Source organism: Grampus griseus (genome assembly GCF_964374135.1).
Source record: "Grampus griseus genome assembly, chromosome: 6".
Lineage (NCBI taxonomy): Eukaryota > Metazoa > Chordata > Mammalia > Artiodactyla > Delphinidae > Grampus > Grampus griseus.
In genome coordinates, this window is record NC_139000.1 from 54,730,320 (window position 1) to 54,747,493 (window position 17,174).

A 17,174-nucleotide genomic window follows, 5' to 3' on the forward strand; every position below is an offset into this window, starting at 1 on the left:
TTATGAGGGCTTCCATGTCCTGTAAAACTTGTGTTAAATAAATGTGTATACTTTTCTCCTGTTAAAAAAATAGAAAAAATGAGTGAGAAATCATGCGAGGATTCTAAGGAACCTCCTTTGTGGAGTACATGGATCTGGGAAACGACATTCATTCATTCATTCATTTCATGTTCAATGTCCCAGGCTCTGTGCTGGGTATACAAGATATAAAGAGAAGTCCTGTCCCTCAAGAAAGGGAAACTACATTGCAATGCTATGTGATAAGTGCTTTGTGGGAATGAGGACGGGGAAGGGACATTGGGTGGAGTTTTGAAGAAGAGATAGGAATCAGATGAAGTGAGGCAGGCATTCCAGGCAGAAGAAAATAGCAGAAGGCATGGCATCTTGGGAGGACAGTGAGACTTGGACTGGAATGCTGCAAACCTGGGGAGGAGGCATGAGAATGGAAGGCTGAGGGCATGGCTTCATGTGATTTGTGCGCCTTCCTGGGAGGTCACACGAAGCAAGTTAGAGCAGTGACTCCCACCTGTGTCATTATCTCCAAAGGAACACCCTGAACAAGCGAGGAAGTATTGTTTAAAAGAAAATTCAGTGACAGTCCAAGATGGTAAGGCAGACTTTATTCCATCATGGTAGGTAGAGGTACCACTGCAATGGGATTTTGCAGTGGAGGAAAGAGAGTGGGTTCAACTCCAAATGAATACAACATGAGCCACTGGGAGTTGATAGCCAAGAAACTGAGTAGTGAGAACAGTGGATGGAAGGTTACTGTGAGGAAACGTCGGAGGTAAGCGGGATTCTGCCTAAACTGACCTCTAACAGGATTCTTGCTGGAGACAGGCCAGGTTAATCAGATATCCCCTGAGGGGTGGTGGAGAATGAGGAACCTGATTAGATATGGAGAGTGATCAGATATTGAGGTATGGGGTTTTGGTTAAACTGATTTAGCAGGGTTCTTGCTAAAACTAGATTTTACAGTGAAGTCCACAGTTAGGCCTAGGAGAAGGTTCAGGAGCCTGACTAAAGTGTGGTCAAGCAAAGAATCTTTGTCAGTATCAATCACAGAGGAACAGGAGAGTCTACTGGTTAAGAGCCAGACTGCCTGGGTTTGCATCCTGGCTCTGCCATTTACTAGCTGTGAAACCTTGAACAATTTACTTAACGCGTCCTCAACTGTAAAATAGGGATAATGATAATACTATGTCATAGTGCCCTGGAAGAGCTATATAATTTCTTAACTTACTCTTTTTTGTCTGATACCATCAGAGGTTTCTAGACAGTCCCAACGTTGGCATCAGAAGCTACAGGGTCAATATTAGAATCAAGCCCACACAGGTGAGTTCACACAGTGCGTTCATTCTGGAAATGAAAATAATAGGAAAAGGCTTGCTCTGCCAGCAGTGTTAAGTTCCTCAGCATACAAACAGCCTCTACCCAGATGCCTGAGCTACCAGCTTTGTAAGGTAAGGAGAAGCAAAGAGAGAGCTCGGTAATAATTAGCTTGCGGTATAAAGCCAAAAAAGTCTCACTGAGCTGTTAGTTATCCTGATGTCAAAGCACGGACTTTGAAGAGAGCGGCTGAGCTCCTTAGATCCTCTGAGGTGTGTTTAATGCTTATTGAACAAGAAGCCTCCTATAAAAGCTCATTGAATCTTCTGAAAAATTGGCCCAACTACAAATACCACTGTCCTCTATGATATTAAAAAAAAAAAAAAAAGTTAAAACAGCACCTGGATTGCTGAAGAACCAGGAGACCAGCCCATTGCTTCTTAACAGATGTTTTGAACATCAAATGTGGACCTGCTGAGAAAGGCTGCAAGTGAGAGCCTTTAGTTCATTTGCTGGGGACCATTTTTTTTTTTTTAACTTCAAAGAATAGTCTGGGAGGTGATAGAACCTATTTCAAGGCAGTTCTTTGTATTAGTGTCTCTAAGGAAAATAGATGTCATAAGTGAAGCGTGCACAGAAATATATTTTGCATGCTCCCCTCTGCCTTTTCTCTTTCCCCCTTTTAACATCCCAGGAGTATTAATTCAGGCCCCCCTGAATCAACAGAGTGAGAGCATAGCCAACCTTGTTTTCTCTGGGGAATGAACTTACTTCTTTATCCTCATGGCAACCCAATGAAAGTAAGTAGGACCTTACCTCTCTATCTTCAGAGATGAGGAAACAGGAGATTGAAGAGAGATTCAGCCAATTTTCCAAGATTACACAGATCATAAGGGCAGCACCTAGGACTGACGCAGAGTCTCGGGCTCCATTCTGGAACCTTCTGCTGCCTGGGCACCAGAGCCTGGGAAGAGGTGCCTGGGGGCAGGCAGCCATACATAGGTTTTCTATTTTACCTTAAGTGCAACGAGAGGCTTATACCTGCATGTGAAGTGGCCTGATTTATGTTTTAAAAAGATCTCTTTAGTGGCCATGTGATGAAGGAATACAGAAGGATTATGGTAGGAGTGAGGGAACGAACGAGTTAACACTTGTGTAGTGCCTTCCATGTGCCCAGTGACACATTTCATATTGATCATTTCATTCAATAATAACGGAGGCTATTGACTGAGTAAAATTTAAGTTCTAGGCGTGCTATAGGTACTGTTTCTGACCCTTACAACAGCTGTACAAGATGGGGTTGTTCACTTTGCTCCTCACAATTACACTTTACGAGGTAGAGGCATTTAAAACCTCCATTTTAGGGACTTCCCTCGTGGTGCAGTGGTTAAAAATCCACCTGCCAATGCAGGGGACACGGGTTCGAGCCCTTGTCCGGGAAGACCCCACATGCTGCGGAGGAACTAAGCCCGGGTGCCACAACTACTGAGCCTGCACTCTAGAGCCCACGAAGCACAACTACTGAGCCTGCGTGCCGCAACTACTGAAGCCCACGTGCCTAGAGCCCGTGCTCCACAACAAGAGAAGCCACCACAAGGAGCCTGCGCAACGCAACGAAGAGTAACTCCCACTCGCCGCAACTAGAGAAAGCCCGCGCACAGCAACAAAGACCCAACGCAACCAAAAATAAATAAATTTATTTAAAAAAAAAACACCCTCCATTTTATAGATGTGATCCCAGGGGGTCCCACCGAAGCCCATACTTGTTTCTCCATGTGCCGGTGGCCTCTCTGCTGGTGATGGAGAGACAGGAGTCCTCTGGATAAGAGGATGCCCCAGTGCAATGAGTTTCTTGAATGATGTGTCCATTCACAATTGTGAAGCACCATCAGATGCCAGACCCAAAAATCTTCCAGTAACAGTTAATTCTGATACCTTAATGGCAAGGTGGGGAGAGATCATCATGAAATTTTGTTCTCAGGTGGGTGGTAGCTTAATCAGAGAGCTCTCAGAGGAGTCTTTTGCCCTCAGTTGTTTATCTTTAAAACATACTATTGTTTAGCCCACGCTTCCTTTGCAGTGTTTTCATAAAAAAATTCTAGTAGATTGTTACTGCTTTGGTCAGGAGCCAGCACCCCAGCTCATCCAAGCCTCCTCCGGAGGTGAAAAAACAAGTGTGGTTTCTTAAAGAGCTAGCAGGTGCCCCTAAATTCCAAGGACTACCTCTGTTTCTAGGCCACAGCTCAGCCTTAAAACTATCCTTGTTTTTAAAGGACAATCCTGGACTCACTGGTAACTGGACTTGTTAAAGAAAAGAAATTCGGTGATACTTGTTAAAGATGGTAAGGCAGACTTGACCTAGAACCATAAAGACAAGTGTAGGGACCACTACAATGAGATTTTGCAGTGGAGAAGAGAGACTGGGCTCAACTCTGAATAGAGCATGGAAATGGGAATTTATAGCCAAGGAGCAACGGGGGTGGGGGGCACGGGATGGATAATTATTAAGAGAAAACATCAGGGGTAAGGGGGATTCTGGCTAAACTGACCCAATAAGATTGATGTTGAAGACAGGCCAGAGTAATCAGACATCATCTGGGAGATGGTAGAGGATTAAGAGACCTGATCAGATGTCTAGGATGATCAGATATCAAGGGTAGGGGGTTCTGGCTAAACTGACTTAGCAGGGTTCTTGCTAAAACTGTATTTTGCAAGGAAGTACACAGATGGGCCTAAGAGAAGGTTCAGAAGCCTGACTAAAGTGTGGCCAAGCAAAGAATCTCTGTCAGAATCCGGCACATCTTGATGCTGCCTGCTGCGAGTTGCTTCTGGTCACCTCAGCCTGGTGACACCTCTGGCTCCTCTGAAAGCCCATGGTACCAGGTCTCTGCACCAGTGCTTTACAGAGCATCCAGTTTTTAAAGTGGGTGGGAAAGATCCAGTTTTTTAAATTTCCAATCTGCATGGATCAGTAATCTTTGTAAACTATAATAGAAATGAATTACTAGGAAGAAGATATAAAAAACAAAGACACACAAAACACTTGCCCGACTTTTTATTATTACATTCAACAGACATAAAATTCTGTTCAATTGCTATAAACTTTCAAACACTTACCTTTGATTTCTGTGCAGATCCTGTCGCACCTGCTTTGCAGTGTATTAGTGCACAGTTCCCTCTCATTTGCCAGTTGCTAAAGGGCAGGTGTTAGCTTCCAGAAGAATTGAGTTTTGGGAGTGGACCGTAAGGAGAGGCGGTCCTCTAGACTTCACCAGGCATGAGGCGTGGCCTGAAAGCCAAGAATCCAGGAGGCTCTTTAGAGTAAAACCCACCATGCTATGGTGATGTTTCACCTGTAAGAGTTTTAAATTTTTAAAATTATTTTTAATTGTGGTTAAAGTACACATAACATAAAATTTACCTTTTTTTTTTTTTTTTTTTTTTGGCCATGTCCTGTGGCATATGGCATCTTAGTTCCTCGACCAGGGATCGAACCTGCACCCCCTGCTTTGGAAGCGCAGAGTCTTAACCACTGGACCGCTAGCGAAGTCCTAAAATTTACCATCTTAACCATTTTTTAGTGTATAATTCAGTGGCATTAAGTACATTCACATTGTTGCATAACCATCACCACCACTCATCTCCAGAACTCTTCATCTTGCAAACTGAAACTCTGTACTCATAAATAGCTCCCCATTCTCCTTTATCAAGGGGGCCATATTCTCAACCACTGTCTCATACTAGCCCCATGCATGTGCTACAAAATCTAGTCCAGCGCTGCCCAGTAGACCTTCCTGTGATGATGGAATTGTTCTCTATTTTTGCTGTCCATTGCAGTAGCCACCAGCTACATGTAAGAGAGCACTTGAAAAGCCCTGTCTTCGGAGTCCAAGGTCTGGATTAAGTTACCATTTGCAGGACAACATCCATTGAGCTAGATAGACCACACATTCTCAACAGGAGCAATATGGCCTCAAGGCAGCAAAAGCTGGTTCCTAGGGTGGAGGGGGGACTTACTCTTCTCATGTAAAGAGCACTTATATACATTTAGTACGTGAACAGATGAACAGTTTGTGCTATTAAAATTTCATGGGATGGCTATGAGGAAAAAATCTAAGACTGGAGGAGGGGCGAGTGGGGTGGAGCACACAATAATGAAAAAAAAAGAAAAACACTAAGATGCTAAATATGTTCTCACATGGAGGTCTGTTATGGGTGAAAAGTATTTTTGTTGGCCGCTCTGGGAACCATACCAAACTGCCCTGTATGAGTGGTTTTTAAGATTACCTGCCAAGTTCCTAATCTCTTACACAGGAGTGGATCTTTGAAATGGGCTCCCTTTGTAAGGAGAGGAATACCAATAAGAAGTGCAGTTTTTTCTGTCACATGGAAAGCATCGAGTACAAAATTCGTAAAGCATCTTATTTAATACACAGAGGATCCAGAAAAGAATAAGCCTCTGGCCTTAGAGCACTATGGTCAGCATGGTGATGGAAAAGCACACCAAGAGATGATGGCTGATCAGGTTTACCATTATCTTCTCCACCGCCCCTGTGCTATCAAGGTACAGGTTGCACTGAATTTCTTTTTTTAATACATTTATTTATTTATTTATTTTTGGCTGCATTGGGTCTTCGTTTCTGCACGCAGGCTTTCTCTAGTTGCGGCGAGCGGGGGCTACTCTTTGTTGCGGTGCGCGGGTTTCTCATTGCAATGGCTTCTCTTGTTGTGGAGCACGGGCTCTAGGCGCATGGGCTTCAGTAGTTGTGGCACACGGGCTCAGTAGTTGTGGCTTGCAGGCTCAGTAGTTGTGGCGCACAGGCTTAGTTGCTCCGCAGCATATGGGGGTCTTTCCGGACCAGGGCTTGAGCCTGTGTCCCCTGCATTGGCAGGCGGATTCTTAACCACTGTGCCACCAGGGAAGCCCTGCACTGAATTTTGTAACATATTTAAGCTTGAGTTTATTCATTCAACATTGCTGAGCACCCACTAAATGCTGGACATTCTGGTAAGGTCTAGAGATTATGCTGATGTCCAGTATGGTAGCCATTAGCCACATCTGGCTATTTATATTGCGATTAAAATTAAGCAGAATTTAAAATCAGTTCCTCGGTCACACTAGCCACATTGCAAGTGCTCACTAGCCATGTGTAGCTGGGGCTACTGCAATGGACAGCACAAACCAAGAACATTTCTATCATCACAGGAAGTTCTACGGGCAGTGCTGGTCTAGAATTTTGTAGCACGTGGATAGACCCAGTATGACATAGTGGTTAAGATCTGGCCCTTGGGGTCAAACCTGGGTTGGGATCCAGCTCCACCCCTCACCAGCTGTAGGACCTTGGCATGTCACTTAGCCTTTCTGAGCCACAGCCTTCTCTGTAAAATGGGAGTAATAAGGCCTAGCTCACGGGGTTATACAGTAAGCATAAAAGGAGATGATGCACTTAACATGCTGTCATTGCTCAATACACAGTGTCTATTAACATTTTCATTTTTATTATCATTATTACTGGCAGGTGGGGTGTTTAGACCACCCATCCAGACATTTTATATTCATGTTAAGTTCAGTAATGTTCCTGTTATAAAGGTTTTCAAATATTAGGCTGTTTCCCTGCATACATTCCCTCCCTTTATGGCAGTCACCCACCCCTCATCCTCAACACTGTTAAAAATTGTTGAGAACCTGGATTTGAGTGCGAATGCTGCCCCCAATCAGTGGTGGGTAGAAAGAGTGGTAACTCTAGAGAGGTGGGGAAGTATGACTGTTGATTTGAATACACTTCTGATATATCCAAGAGAACTGTAGGACCTAGGTAGATTTGAGAAATGGGGAACAAAGCTCTTCCTGAAAGTAACTACAAGAGAGTTGCTGTACTCCAGCAGAGAGGAGCTGGCTGACTGCTTTGGAGGCTGTATTTGTTTAAAATATTTCCACCAAGAATCTCATTATTATGAAGCCTTTTATTGCCAGCTGGGATCTGGAATAAAAGCAGAGGCACCAGCCCATGACCAAATCATTAAGACAAATTAAGACATATCCATATATGCTGGAAACAATTACCCACATAGCTTTAATTCGTTTCACTGCTGGAAGAAAATCCTGAGCGGGGCGGGGGGGGGGGGCATGAAACACATACCTGAGAGCAGTTCTGCAGCCACCCTGTGAGCCTGTCACTTGTCAGCGCCTTAGGGACTGGGAGATGCTTAAATTGGATGTCTGACAAAGGACAATATATCTGAAAATACATCTTCTCTTAGACCAGGGATACAGGTGTTTGTACCGGTTACTTGGAGTGCTGTTAAGTTGGTGATTTTCTTTTTTTTAACCCACCATTATTGTTATGAATAATAATTATAATTGTTTATCAAAATAATGTATGGAGCTCAAAAATGGAATAGGAACATTTTATAATCAAATAATACACTTAGCAAGCTTATATATTTGCATTATTGTTTGCTCTTTTTTAAGAGACCAAAGCTAAATATGAGATAGTTCATTGGTTTCTGAGTTGCAGCCTTCAGTGTCTCTTAATTTTTTTTTGTTATTGTTTCTTGTAGAATTATTGTTTTTAATTGTCTTAACATTAGGAAAAGAAAGTCTGCTCAGCCTACCACATTCTTTTTCCCAAAGAAAGAGAATAGGATCTATCATCCAGGTTATTCTAGTATGTGACTGCTGCAGTATACCCATCATATGGTAACTGCACAATCTTGCTCCGGAGGTTGGTTAATGAGCCCTTAACAACATCCTGGGGTGACTGCTAGAGGCCAGAGCCCCTTCTCTCAAAATATTAACTTCATAAGGAGCAATCAACAGCCAGAGGAATGGCGTGTTTAGAGTGAGAGATGACTTTTTCTGTCATCATCATCATGATAGCTTCCTTACAGATTTTTCCTGTACGTCAACTATGTACAATTATATTTGAGGAGCATAATCCCCTAGTCACTTAAAAAAAATGGATAGGCCTTTTATAGCATGAGGAGTGAATATAAAAGCTACTTGTGCTTGCTGATAGCCTGCAGGTTTACGACCTTTTCCTCCGGGTTGTCTCATGACAACCTCTTCGTTTTTCCTGCTACCCTGTACTTCAGGTTTTGCAAACAGTTATGGAACAACTCGTGTGTTGAAGACTCAAAAATCACTTTCTATGGTGATGGTTTGATTAAAAATGTGATTCTCATTTTGGAAGTCGGACAGGGTAGTCTGAAACCTTCAAATGACGGTTTGCTGAAAGATGACTTGGTCGCTTCTGAACCTGCCTCGTGTCCCACGTAGAAGCAGTCCAGTTAGAGAGATGCATCATTTGATTCCATTTATATGAGCATCTTTGATGGAACGCAGAGGTTTCTAGCAAGGAGGGATGTGTGCCTTCCACCTCTACAGCTATCCTTGGCACTCTACACAACCATTTCAAGTCAGGTAACATTCAGTCATTTTACTGGCAGCCAAAGACCATCTGAAACTAGATCTAACAATGTGGTCCTAAGTCTCTTTGATTACCTGTGCCCTCGGAAATTTTTATTTATATCCCAACTCCAACTGGGATTGTAAGGAGTCTCACAATCAAAGCCATACAGAATAAGGTTGTAAACATAAAAGCAATTTAAAAATCATGAAAAGAAGGAAATTTGCTAGCCAGGATGGATAATGAAATTACTGTGATTTATTATTGAATTTGGCCCTGAGATTGTCTAAAGATCCATCATTAAGTAGATGATTAAATACCTGTGGTACAGCCACATGACAGAAGATTATGTAGCCTTTAAAATTATCTGCGGGGTGAATTTGTAACAATAAGAAAAGATGCTTATAATACAGTATTTAGAAGAGAAAGGATTAAAAACTATCAAATTATCTCAGCCATGTTTACAAAAAATTGAGAAAAAAATATGGGGATAAAATTCACCAGAATATTGACTACAGCTGATGACATGAAATGATTTTTGTTTTCATCTTTACGTTTTTTCTTTTCTTCAGATAATTACAATGAACATATATATTATAATCACATGTAAAAGTTATTTTTTTAGTTGACTCTGAGATTCCTGACAAAAAAAGGCAGAAAGGGAAACAATCATGAGTTACATCGTTTTTATTATGTGATGAAAGAACTTTCTCAGTTCTTCAAGGTAAACTTTTCCTTGATACTGAATCCCAAAAGAATGTTGAGTGATAGAATGTACAAATCTTGATAAAGGTCTTAGAGCGGATGCAGAAGGGGGGACTCCTTTTACTGTCTCATGACCCCCCCCCCCCAAGAGCAGCCAAAGACACAGCACTCACTATGGGCTAAAGTAGTGGGGATTAGCCAGAGGGGAACTTGCCTCCCACTAGGCTTCTGTCTCTTAATTCTGCATTTGGAATGTTGAAGTGGTTCTTTTGCCCATTGCAGTTATTCAAACAAAATGTGTGAGATAGGCCTAGCAGATGCAGACACAGCTCTCACCTCTTTTTTTCACACCTTGAGGATTGAATCACCACCAGTCCTGGAAATTTTTTTGAGTAATATAATTTGATTTCTCCCCCCTTTTCAGGTGTTGCTGCACTGGATTCCAACATATCTGGAAAAATCGGTCTACGTGCTGTCGTGTATTATTTCTGTACCACTGTCATTGCTGTAATTTTAGGTAAAATTTATTTCTGGATCCTTATTTTTCTGTATAATTGTGACTTTCCAGTTAAAAGTAGTTGGCTTTTAAAAATGCACACTTTTTTAAAATCAGAAAGTACAATTGTCAAACTACTATGAAGCTTTTTGGCTTGAAGTCAGCACAGTACATTTTATATGAACAATATAATACTGACTGAATTTCAGCCGTGGTACTGCTTATTAGTGTCTCTAGTAAGAAACAGAAAGAGGGTGACAGTTCTGTGCCATATCTACCTTATCAGGTAGAAAGAAATGAAGCCAAGATCTAATATAATCTTTAAACTTGATAATTAGTCTATAATAGTGGCTTTGAGTATAATTATAAAGTATTTCCAGAAAGACAGCATTTCATTACATTTCAAATTTCATGTAGTAGCCAGAGCTAACAGAGTCTTGCCAAGTATAAATTCCACTTGAAAGAGGGAGAATGTTCTAATGAGGGAATATGGTTGCTCTTACACCTTTGGCACTCTTTTGTGAAAAAAGTATGGTCCATCCTTCGGGACCTAGTGTAACATCTTAAGAAGGATGCTCGGAGTGGGAAGAGAGGAGTGTACTCAGATGTTGCAGCCAGTTTGACCCTTGCAGCTCTGCTTTAATGAACTGATAAAAGGTGATGAAGATGTGGTGACATTTTAGGGGTATTAGTCCAGGGGACTTAGGAGGGCCTGAACCCCGCCTTAACTCAAAGCTACATCTCCTCATGAGATTCCTGAGGGAGGCCAACGCAAAGAACAAAGCTGGGCTTATCTATTTTCTGCAACCCTGAGACGGAAGAGTGGACCACACCCATTCATTGCCCCTCTATTGCCCAGTGACTCCTCCCATTAGCAAAACTGACCCATTCAGCATCCTTAAGTCCCGCCCCCTTGGACTAGCATTTCTCCTTGGGAAGAGTGATAAAGGGCATGGGGCCTTTTCTTCTTCACTCCCCTCCAGTCAAACAACCTGGTCTTTCCTAAAACCTCCCACCTCTGCTTGAACACCTCAAGAGGAACCCATTACCTCCAGAGGCCAAAATGGGGCTTTCAGATGCTCTCTGTTTAGACATTTCTTCTTTACAATGAGAAGAACTATCTCTCCTTGGAACTCCTGTCCTCATTCCACCCCCTAAGAGTCACACGGAACAACACTTCCTAACCCAAATCCTTTTGTGGGTTACACAACAGCTTTCCAGATATTTGAAGGCTTGTGATATGAAAGGAAGATAAGGCTTATTCTGTATGAGCCTCAGAAAAATAAGCAGCAACTGTGGGTAAAAGTTACAGAAAGATGTTGAGTGAGTGCCCTGAGTTGGAAAATGAATTATTCTCACCCTAACCCCTGCCTAGGCTGATCTCATAAGCTAAAGAAAAGAAAAAAAGCGGATTCTCATCAGCAGGTGTTTCCAGAAGCAGTTCTGGAATGCAGCCCCTTCATTTTTTAAAAACACACATGAAGAGTTCTTTCTGCTTCATTTAGTTGGAAAAGTAATAAAGGCAACTGCTGAGGTCCCCACTGAGGCTTGTTGTTTTGGCTGGACCTCAGGGTCCCCATCCCAGTATTGCCCGGTACCACCAGGCCTATTGCTTCTAAAATGGATCCACGAGGGGTGTCAGGTGCCCTGGGAGGTTCTTAATGCTCTGTGGGTGCTATCTTTGGTCATAGGTATCGTGCTGGTGGTGAGCATCAAGCCTGGTGTCACCCAGAAAGTGAATGAAATTGACCGGACAGGCAGCAGCCCTGAAGTCAGTTCAGTGGATGCCATGTTAGACCTGATCAGGTGAGTGTCTGGCCAGCAGGTGGCTTCATAGGCATGCGACCTATGTGGTCGCACAGGGCCCCATACTTGGTTTAATGCTCTGCTGTTGCTGTCTTGAAATTTTTAATAATTTTTGAATTATTATACATGTTCATTTTGCCCTGGACCCTGCAAATTACACAGCCAGTCATGCTTACCACGTCATGGTTCCGAGAGGGAATGGAAGGAACAGCGTTCTCTGTCAGGGTTTAGGATGGACAGAGATACCTAAAGTATACTTGTTGCGTTAAGATGCCGGGCTGTGTTAGGTGGTCAGTTCTGAAGCATACTTGAAGAAATACATTTATTAATTGTACAGGAGAAACCCTCTTATCTGAAGCAATCAGGGCTGGAGATTGGTCAGTTAATTAAAAAAAAACAGCATTTAAAGCAGAGAATCGTAAATATGCATTACATATTTTGTTTACACTTAAAACTTAAATGCATTTATTTGCCAATTTTTTTATGTCGGGCCAAGGTCTTCTCTTAGAGTGTGTCAGTTGATTTTTCATATTCCTGTTGCCTAGGCTGCCTTTATAAACACATCATCTGCAATTTCCAGATTCAGTTTCCATGAAGTGGAGAAACAAAACCCTTAGAAACAGCAAAGAAAGCTGAGTGCCGAGTTCTTCCGGTTGTTTTTTATTTCAATTGTCTTTCCTTACCTAATGCAACCACAGAAGTTTTACTCACTTGCCTCGATTGAGTTTCCAGGCATTCCAGCTTAGTTTTTTTTTTTTTTTTTTTTTGCAGTACGCGGGCCTCTCACTGCTGTGGCCTCTCCCATTGGCGGAGCCCAGACTCCGGATGCACAGGCCCAGTGGCTATGGCTCACGGGCCTAGCCGCTCCGCGGCATGTGGGATCTTCCCGGACCGGGGCACGAACCCGTGTCCCCTTCATCAGCAGGCAGACTCTCAACCACTGCGCCACCAGGGAAGCCCCCAGCTTAGTTTTTACGGAAACTGCTCCTTCCTTTTCACACTTATAATGCATTGATTTACATAATTTTTAATTCAATAATGATTATTTGCAACTGGCATAAAGAATTTGGGAACAAGTGTAGTGGACTCTCATTATCAATGAAAACAGAAATGTGGAAAATATTAAAGAAGTCTCTTAACTGTGCATGTCTACCTGCCAGTGTGAATTTCACCAAGGACAGCAGGCATGTCAGCTACTCGGTGAATCAGTTAAGCATGACAGGTGGTTAGGAGAGCTTTCTATCTATCCCTGGTTGAAGCTCAGCAGGGAAAAATAAGTCTTAATACAAGGAAGTATTATGTAAAGGAGAGGCCAGAAGAGAAACCAGAGTACTAATTCTATCGCATAATCATTTCCATCAAAGTATTGGGTATGACCAAAAAAACCCCAAAAAACAAAACAAAACACTTTTGCCTTGGGCTTCCCTGGTGGCGCAGTGGTTGAGAGTCCACCTGCTGATGCAGGGGACACGGGTTCGTGCCCCGGTCCGGGAAGATCCCACATGCCGCGGAGCGGCTGGGCCCGTAAGCCATGGCCGCTGAGCCTGCGCGTCCGGAGCCTGTGCTCCGCAACGGGAGAGGCCACAACAGTGAGAGGCCAGCGTACCGCAAAAACGAAACAAAACACTTTTGCCTTAATGTAATACTGCTTGTCCTGTCTCCAACAGGAATATGTTCCCTGAGAACCTCGTCCAAGCCTGTTTTCAGCAGGTAAGAATAATGACTTTTGCCCTCAAGTTGCTCCCCTCTTCCCCCTTGCCAATTAAGATTTTTTTCCTGCTATGACCCAAGAAATGGAATTAGCCCGTCAAAAATGACAGGAAATGCACCTGTGAATGGAGGAATATCAGGTGACCTATTTCGTAACCCTAGTATTTCCAGGCACAGTGACATGCCTGTTGTAGCTCCTCCGTTTTCCCTTAGGCTTTTTTTTCTTTCCTCCAAAAGGGCTCAACTGGAGCAAGTCAGGAACCTGTCAAATAATGAGTGTTTTAAAATGTGGCTTCTAGTACCTATTTTTGGAGAACCACATTATATTTGTGAAGAAACTTAGACTATCTACAGATATAATGCAGTTAGAAAAGTAGCCCTCCACCTCTTCTTTCCTTTCCCTCCCATGGTGGGAAATCAGTATCTGACCCACATGGGTGGTTAGTGTTCCTGGCATTTGGTCTTTTCTTTCATCTTTACATGCCCATTGCTGGCACTCTACAGAGCAATATAACAAAGCCAAGATTTTTTTCCTTTAGGAAGTTTAACAATCTCTTCACTCCATTTCCTTTAAGGCTTTTTCCCTTGTTTATCTATGCACTTTAAGACAGCTGAGTCTATCACAAGCTGCTGAATTCATTTACATAATTACAGGAACACAGACCTCTGTGTAGACCAATAAAAATGGCAATTAAATTGCTCCCTGCCGACCTCCAAGAGGTACAGAACCACCTCTATTTAGGGAGTGCCTTTGCAATTCAGCCACAGTGGTCATTTGTAAGGTTCCTGGTGTTGGCAGAGCCTCGTAAGAGTGACATTTATGCCTGGCGTGATGATATACTAGCTCTTTCTTAAACATCTCTGCTGAAGTCCAGCAGAATCAAACAGGGCTGAAGAAATTCAACAGAAATCTCACTCACGTAATAGCCCTAAAGGGACTATTGACTTTGGAACAACCGTATAGTTGTGGATGTTTGTTAAAGTCATGGTGACTACATTTATCCAAATGATGAGGTTTTGTTTTTCCAGATTAAAAATAATAAATGAATGAATAAATAAACAGAAACAAAAATGATTCATAGGATTCCTATAGAGTCTGTCTGGTAAAGCAACTACAAATAAAACCCATGCTTTCTTTTCACATTATTGCTCCATTAATTGGTCCCTTATTACAGAAGTTAGAGAGCATTTTGACACCATTGAATGGTGGCTGTGGAGGTCAGGAGGTTGGATTTCTCAATTCCATTTTTGCTTCCAAAGCCTCATGGGAGGTACCATCCAAACCTGAAGCCAACAGAGGCCTCGGAGGTGGAACCTTTCAGTGACACTTGTCTGGCCAAAGTAATACTCCTTTAGCCTCAGAAGCTTAAAAAAAAAATCTCTTTTTGTTTGTTTCTTTGACCTTTTTTCCCCTCCAACGTGCAGTACAAAACCACACGTGAAGAAGTGAGACGTCCCGATGAGCCAGGGACTAACAGGACGGAGGTGTCTGTCACAGCCATCATGACAACTGCTATTTCCAAGGTACCATTTCCATCCTGTTGTTTGCTCCCTTCCCTGGTAGGCGGTGCCGAGCCATGAGTGAGCAGGAGATGGAAATAAGTAGATCCTCATTGTTCGCAGATGCCACGTTTGTGAATTCACCTACTCACATTCACAGACACACAAAGAGTGGTGAAAGTTTTAAGTTGCCCAATGCACATGTTCCCCGCTGAGGCTGAACAAGGCTACGCTCAGCCTTCTTGGTTCAGCTCTTACACGGTAAATAAGTGTCCTTTGTGCGGTGTGTTTATGCCACATTTTTCACATTTTTGTACTCTGTCTTGGTGATTTCGCTGTTTGAAATGTCCCCCAAGCATCATGCTGCAGTGCTGTCTAGTTAGTTTTCCCAAAGGCAGGCAGGCTGATGTGCCATATGGGAAAATACATGTGTTAGATAAGTTTCATTCAGACATGAGTTAAAGTGTGTTGGCTGTGAGTTCAATGTTAACAACTAAATAATATATATTAAATAAGGTGTCTTTGAACTGAAACACAGAGAAAACAAGGTTTTATGTTGATTATTTGGCAAAAATGTTGTGACTGTGGATTCCCAGAAACCTAATCCTGTATTTCCCCTAGGAACATTGATTCAATATTCACTAATTCAGTGTTCACAGCCACTTTATAGAGTGTCACTTCTGAGAATAATGAGAAGCAACTGAACCACGCAGAGAAAAGAATGAGTCCTCTCACTTCTGTATCTCTGCCACCCAGAGTTGAGTTGGGCACCTCTGGGAACTATGTTAGATTTGCAAGACTACTTAAACTGCAGGCCTACAGTTCCTTATCTGAAACTCTTTGCCCATATTTGATACTGAGTTCAGAGCTTTTCACTTTAGAAGGTCCAGGTGGTGTATGTACTATATGTTATACAGCATCCTTAAGTGGAATTGACAATAACATTCTAGAATCAAGCACATCAGTATTTCTGCAACTAACTTGTGAATGTTCTACCAAGTAAGAAAAATAGGCTATATGTAGCCTCATCTCAGTTCGGGATAGGTTTTGCCACCAAGAGTTTGCCATAAATTTATCAATGAAATCAACAGGCTTTGAGAACTTTGGGGATTTCGGCATTGGAGATTAGATCGTGTGGGCCTAAAGTAGTATATCTGTAGTCCTGTAGCTCGCTCCTGAAGGTACTGTGCCTTCACACAGAAAGGAAAGATTTAAGGAAAAAAGAAATACTCAGTAGACTTAAGAGTTCAGGTCAAGTAGGCCACAGTTAGCTCCCTCTTTCTTCCTACAGAAAGCCCTCCATGACCTAGCTCCTCCCTGGTTTCCCAGCTTATTTCTTGGTGAGCCCAATCTATTCTATCCAGATCCACCTCCTCAATTAGTTTCTATTCCTGCTTTTTGATATGGTTCCATAAAGATTTTCTGAGCACCCTCCATGAGCCAAGCCCTGCTGGGCATTGGGATTACAGTAGAGAAAAGACAGATGTGACTTATGCCCTCATGTGAAGAGTGATGAATATTAAAACAGGGAAGAATAGGGTACTCTGGGGCATTCAGCAGGGAGGTTTAAATTAGTGTGGGGTCCATCAAGGATGAGTAGGAATTATTCAAGCAGGGTACAGGGACCTGGTGCGTGATGACTTTTGCCTTTCCTTACATTTTTCTGGACTGTGCTTTCATCTCCTGGCTGCCTACTGCTCAGGCCTAGCTTTCCCTAACCTCACAGCCCTCATTCATGTCCCCAGTCTCCATATGATGTCTGTAACTCATAGCTTGGCTGTGCAGCTAATTACACACCACCTTGCTATCATTGGCTCCCGTTTCTCACAGTTAGTCTTGTCTATCCAGCTGCATTTTAAGACTTTATGCTGTGGCCAAAGCAGTTAGCACACTAACTGCTCAATAAATATGTTTGATCATGTCAGATCATAAGTAAGAAATAATCGGTACCCCAGTGGCTCGTCCACGTAATTCTTTGTAAACCTGGTTTGCACCACTCAGAATACGTTATCTCCCTGTGAAATCTCTCAGTAAATCTCAGCTGCACAACGCAGATTGAGTTATCTCTCGGTATATCTCGTGCTCTTCTTACCCAGCATAAAACAAAGACATGGTTCACAGTAGTATATGTCTGGTTAATTTTTATGTCTCTAAAATCCTATTGGTCATCCAGGATTAGAGGCAGAAAAGAATATTCCTGTGTTCATTATTAGGATAAA

The 17,174-nt window shown here is 42.6% G+C and overlaps 1 protein-coding gene across 1 annotated transcript in view; it reads left to right on the top strand.

Moving 5' to 3' along the window:
* SLC1A1 (solute carrier family 1 member 1) overlaps positions 1-17,174 on the top strand; it is a gene marked incomplete at its 5' end in the record, with an annotated part of 60,439 nt that overhangs the window by 30,580 nt on the left and 12,685 nt on the right. The window contains 4 exons of the mRNA XM_082656117.1: positions 9,868-9,960; positions 11,631-11,745; positions 13,413-13,455; positions 14,881-14,979. Of these exons, the coding sequence (XP_082512243.1) occupies positions 9,868-9,960; positions 11,631-11,745; positions 13,413-13,455; positions 14,881-14,979 (350 nt within the window). The remainder of the gene's footprint in view (positions 1-9,867; positions 9,961-11,630; positions 11,746-13,412; positions 13,456-14,880; positions 14,980-17,174) is intronic.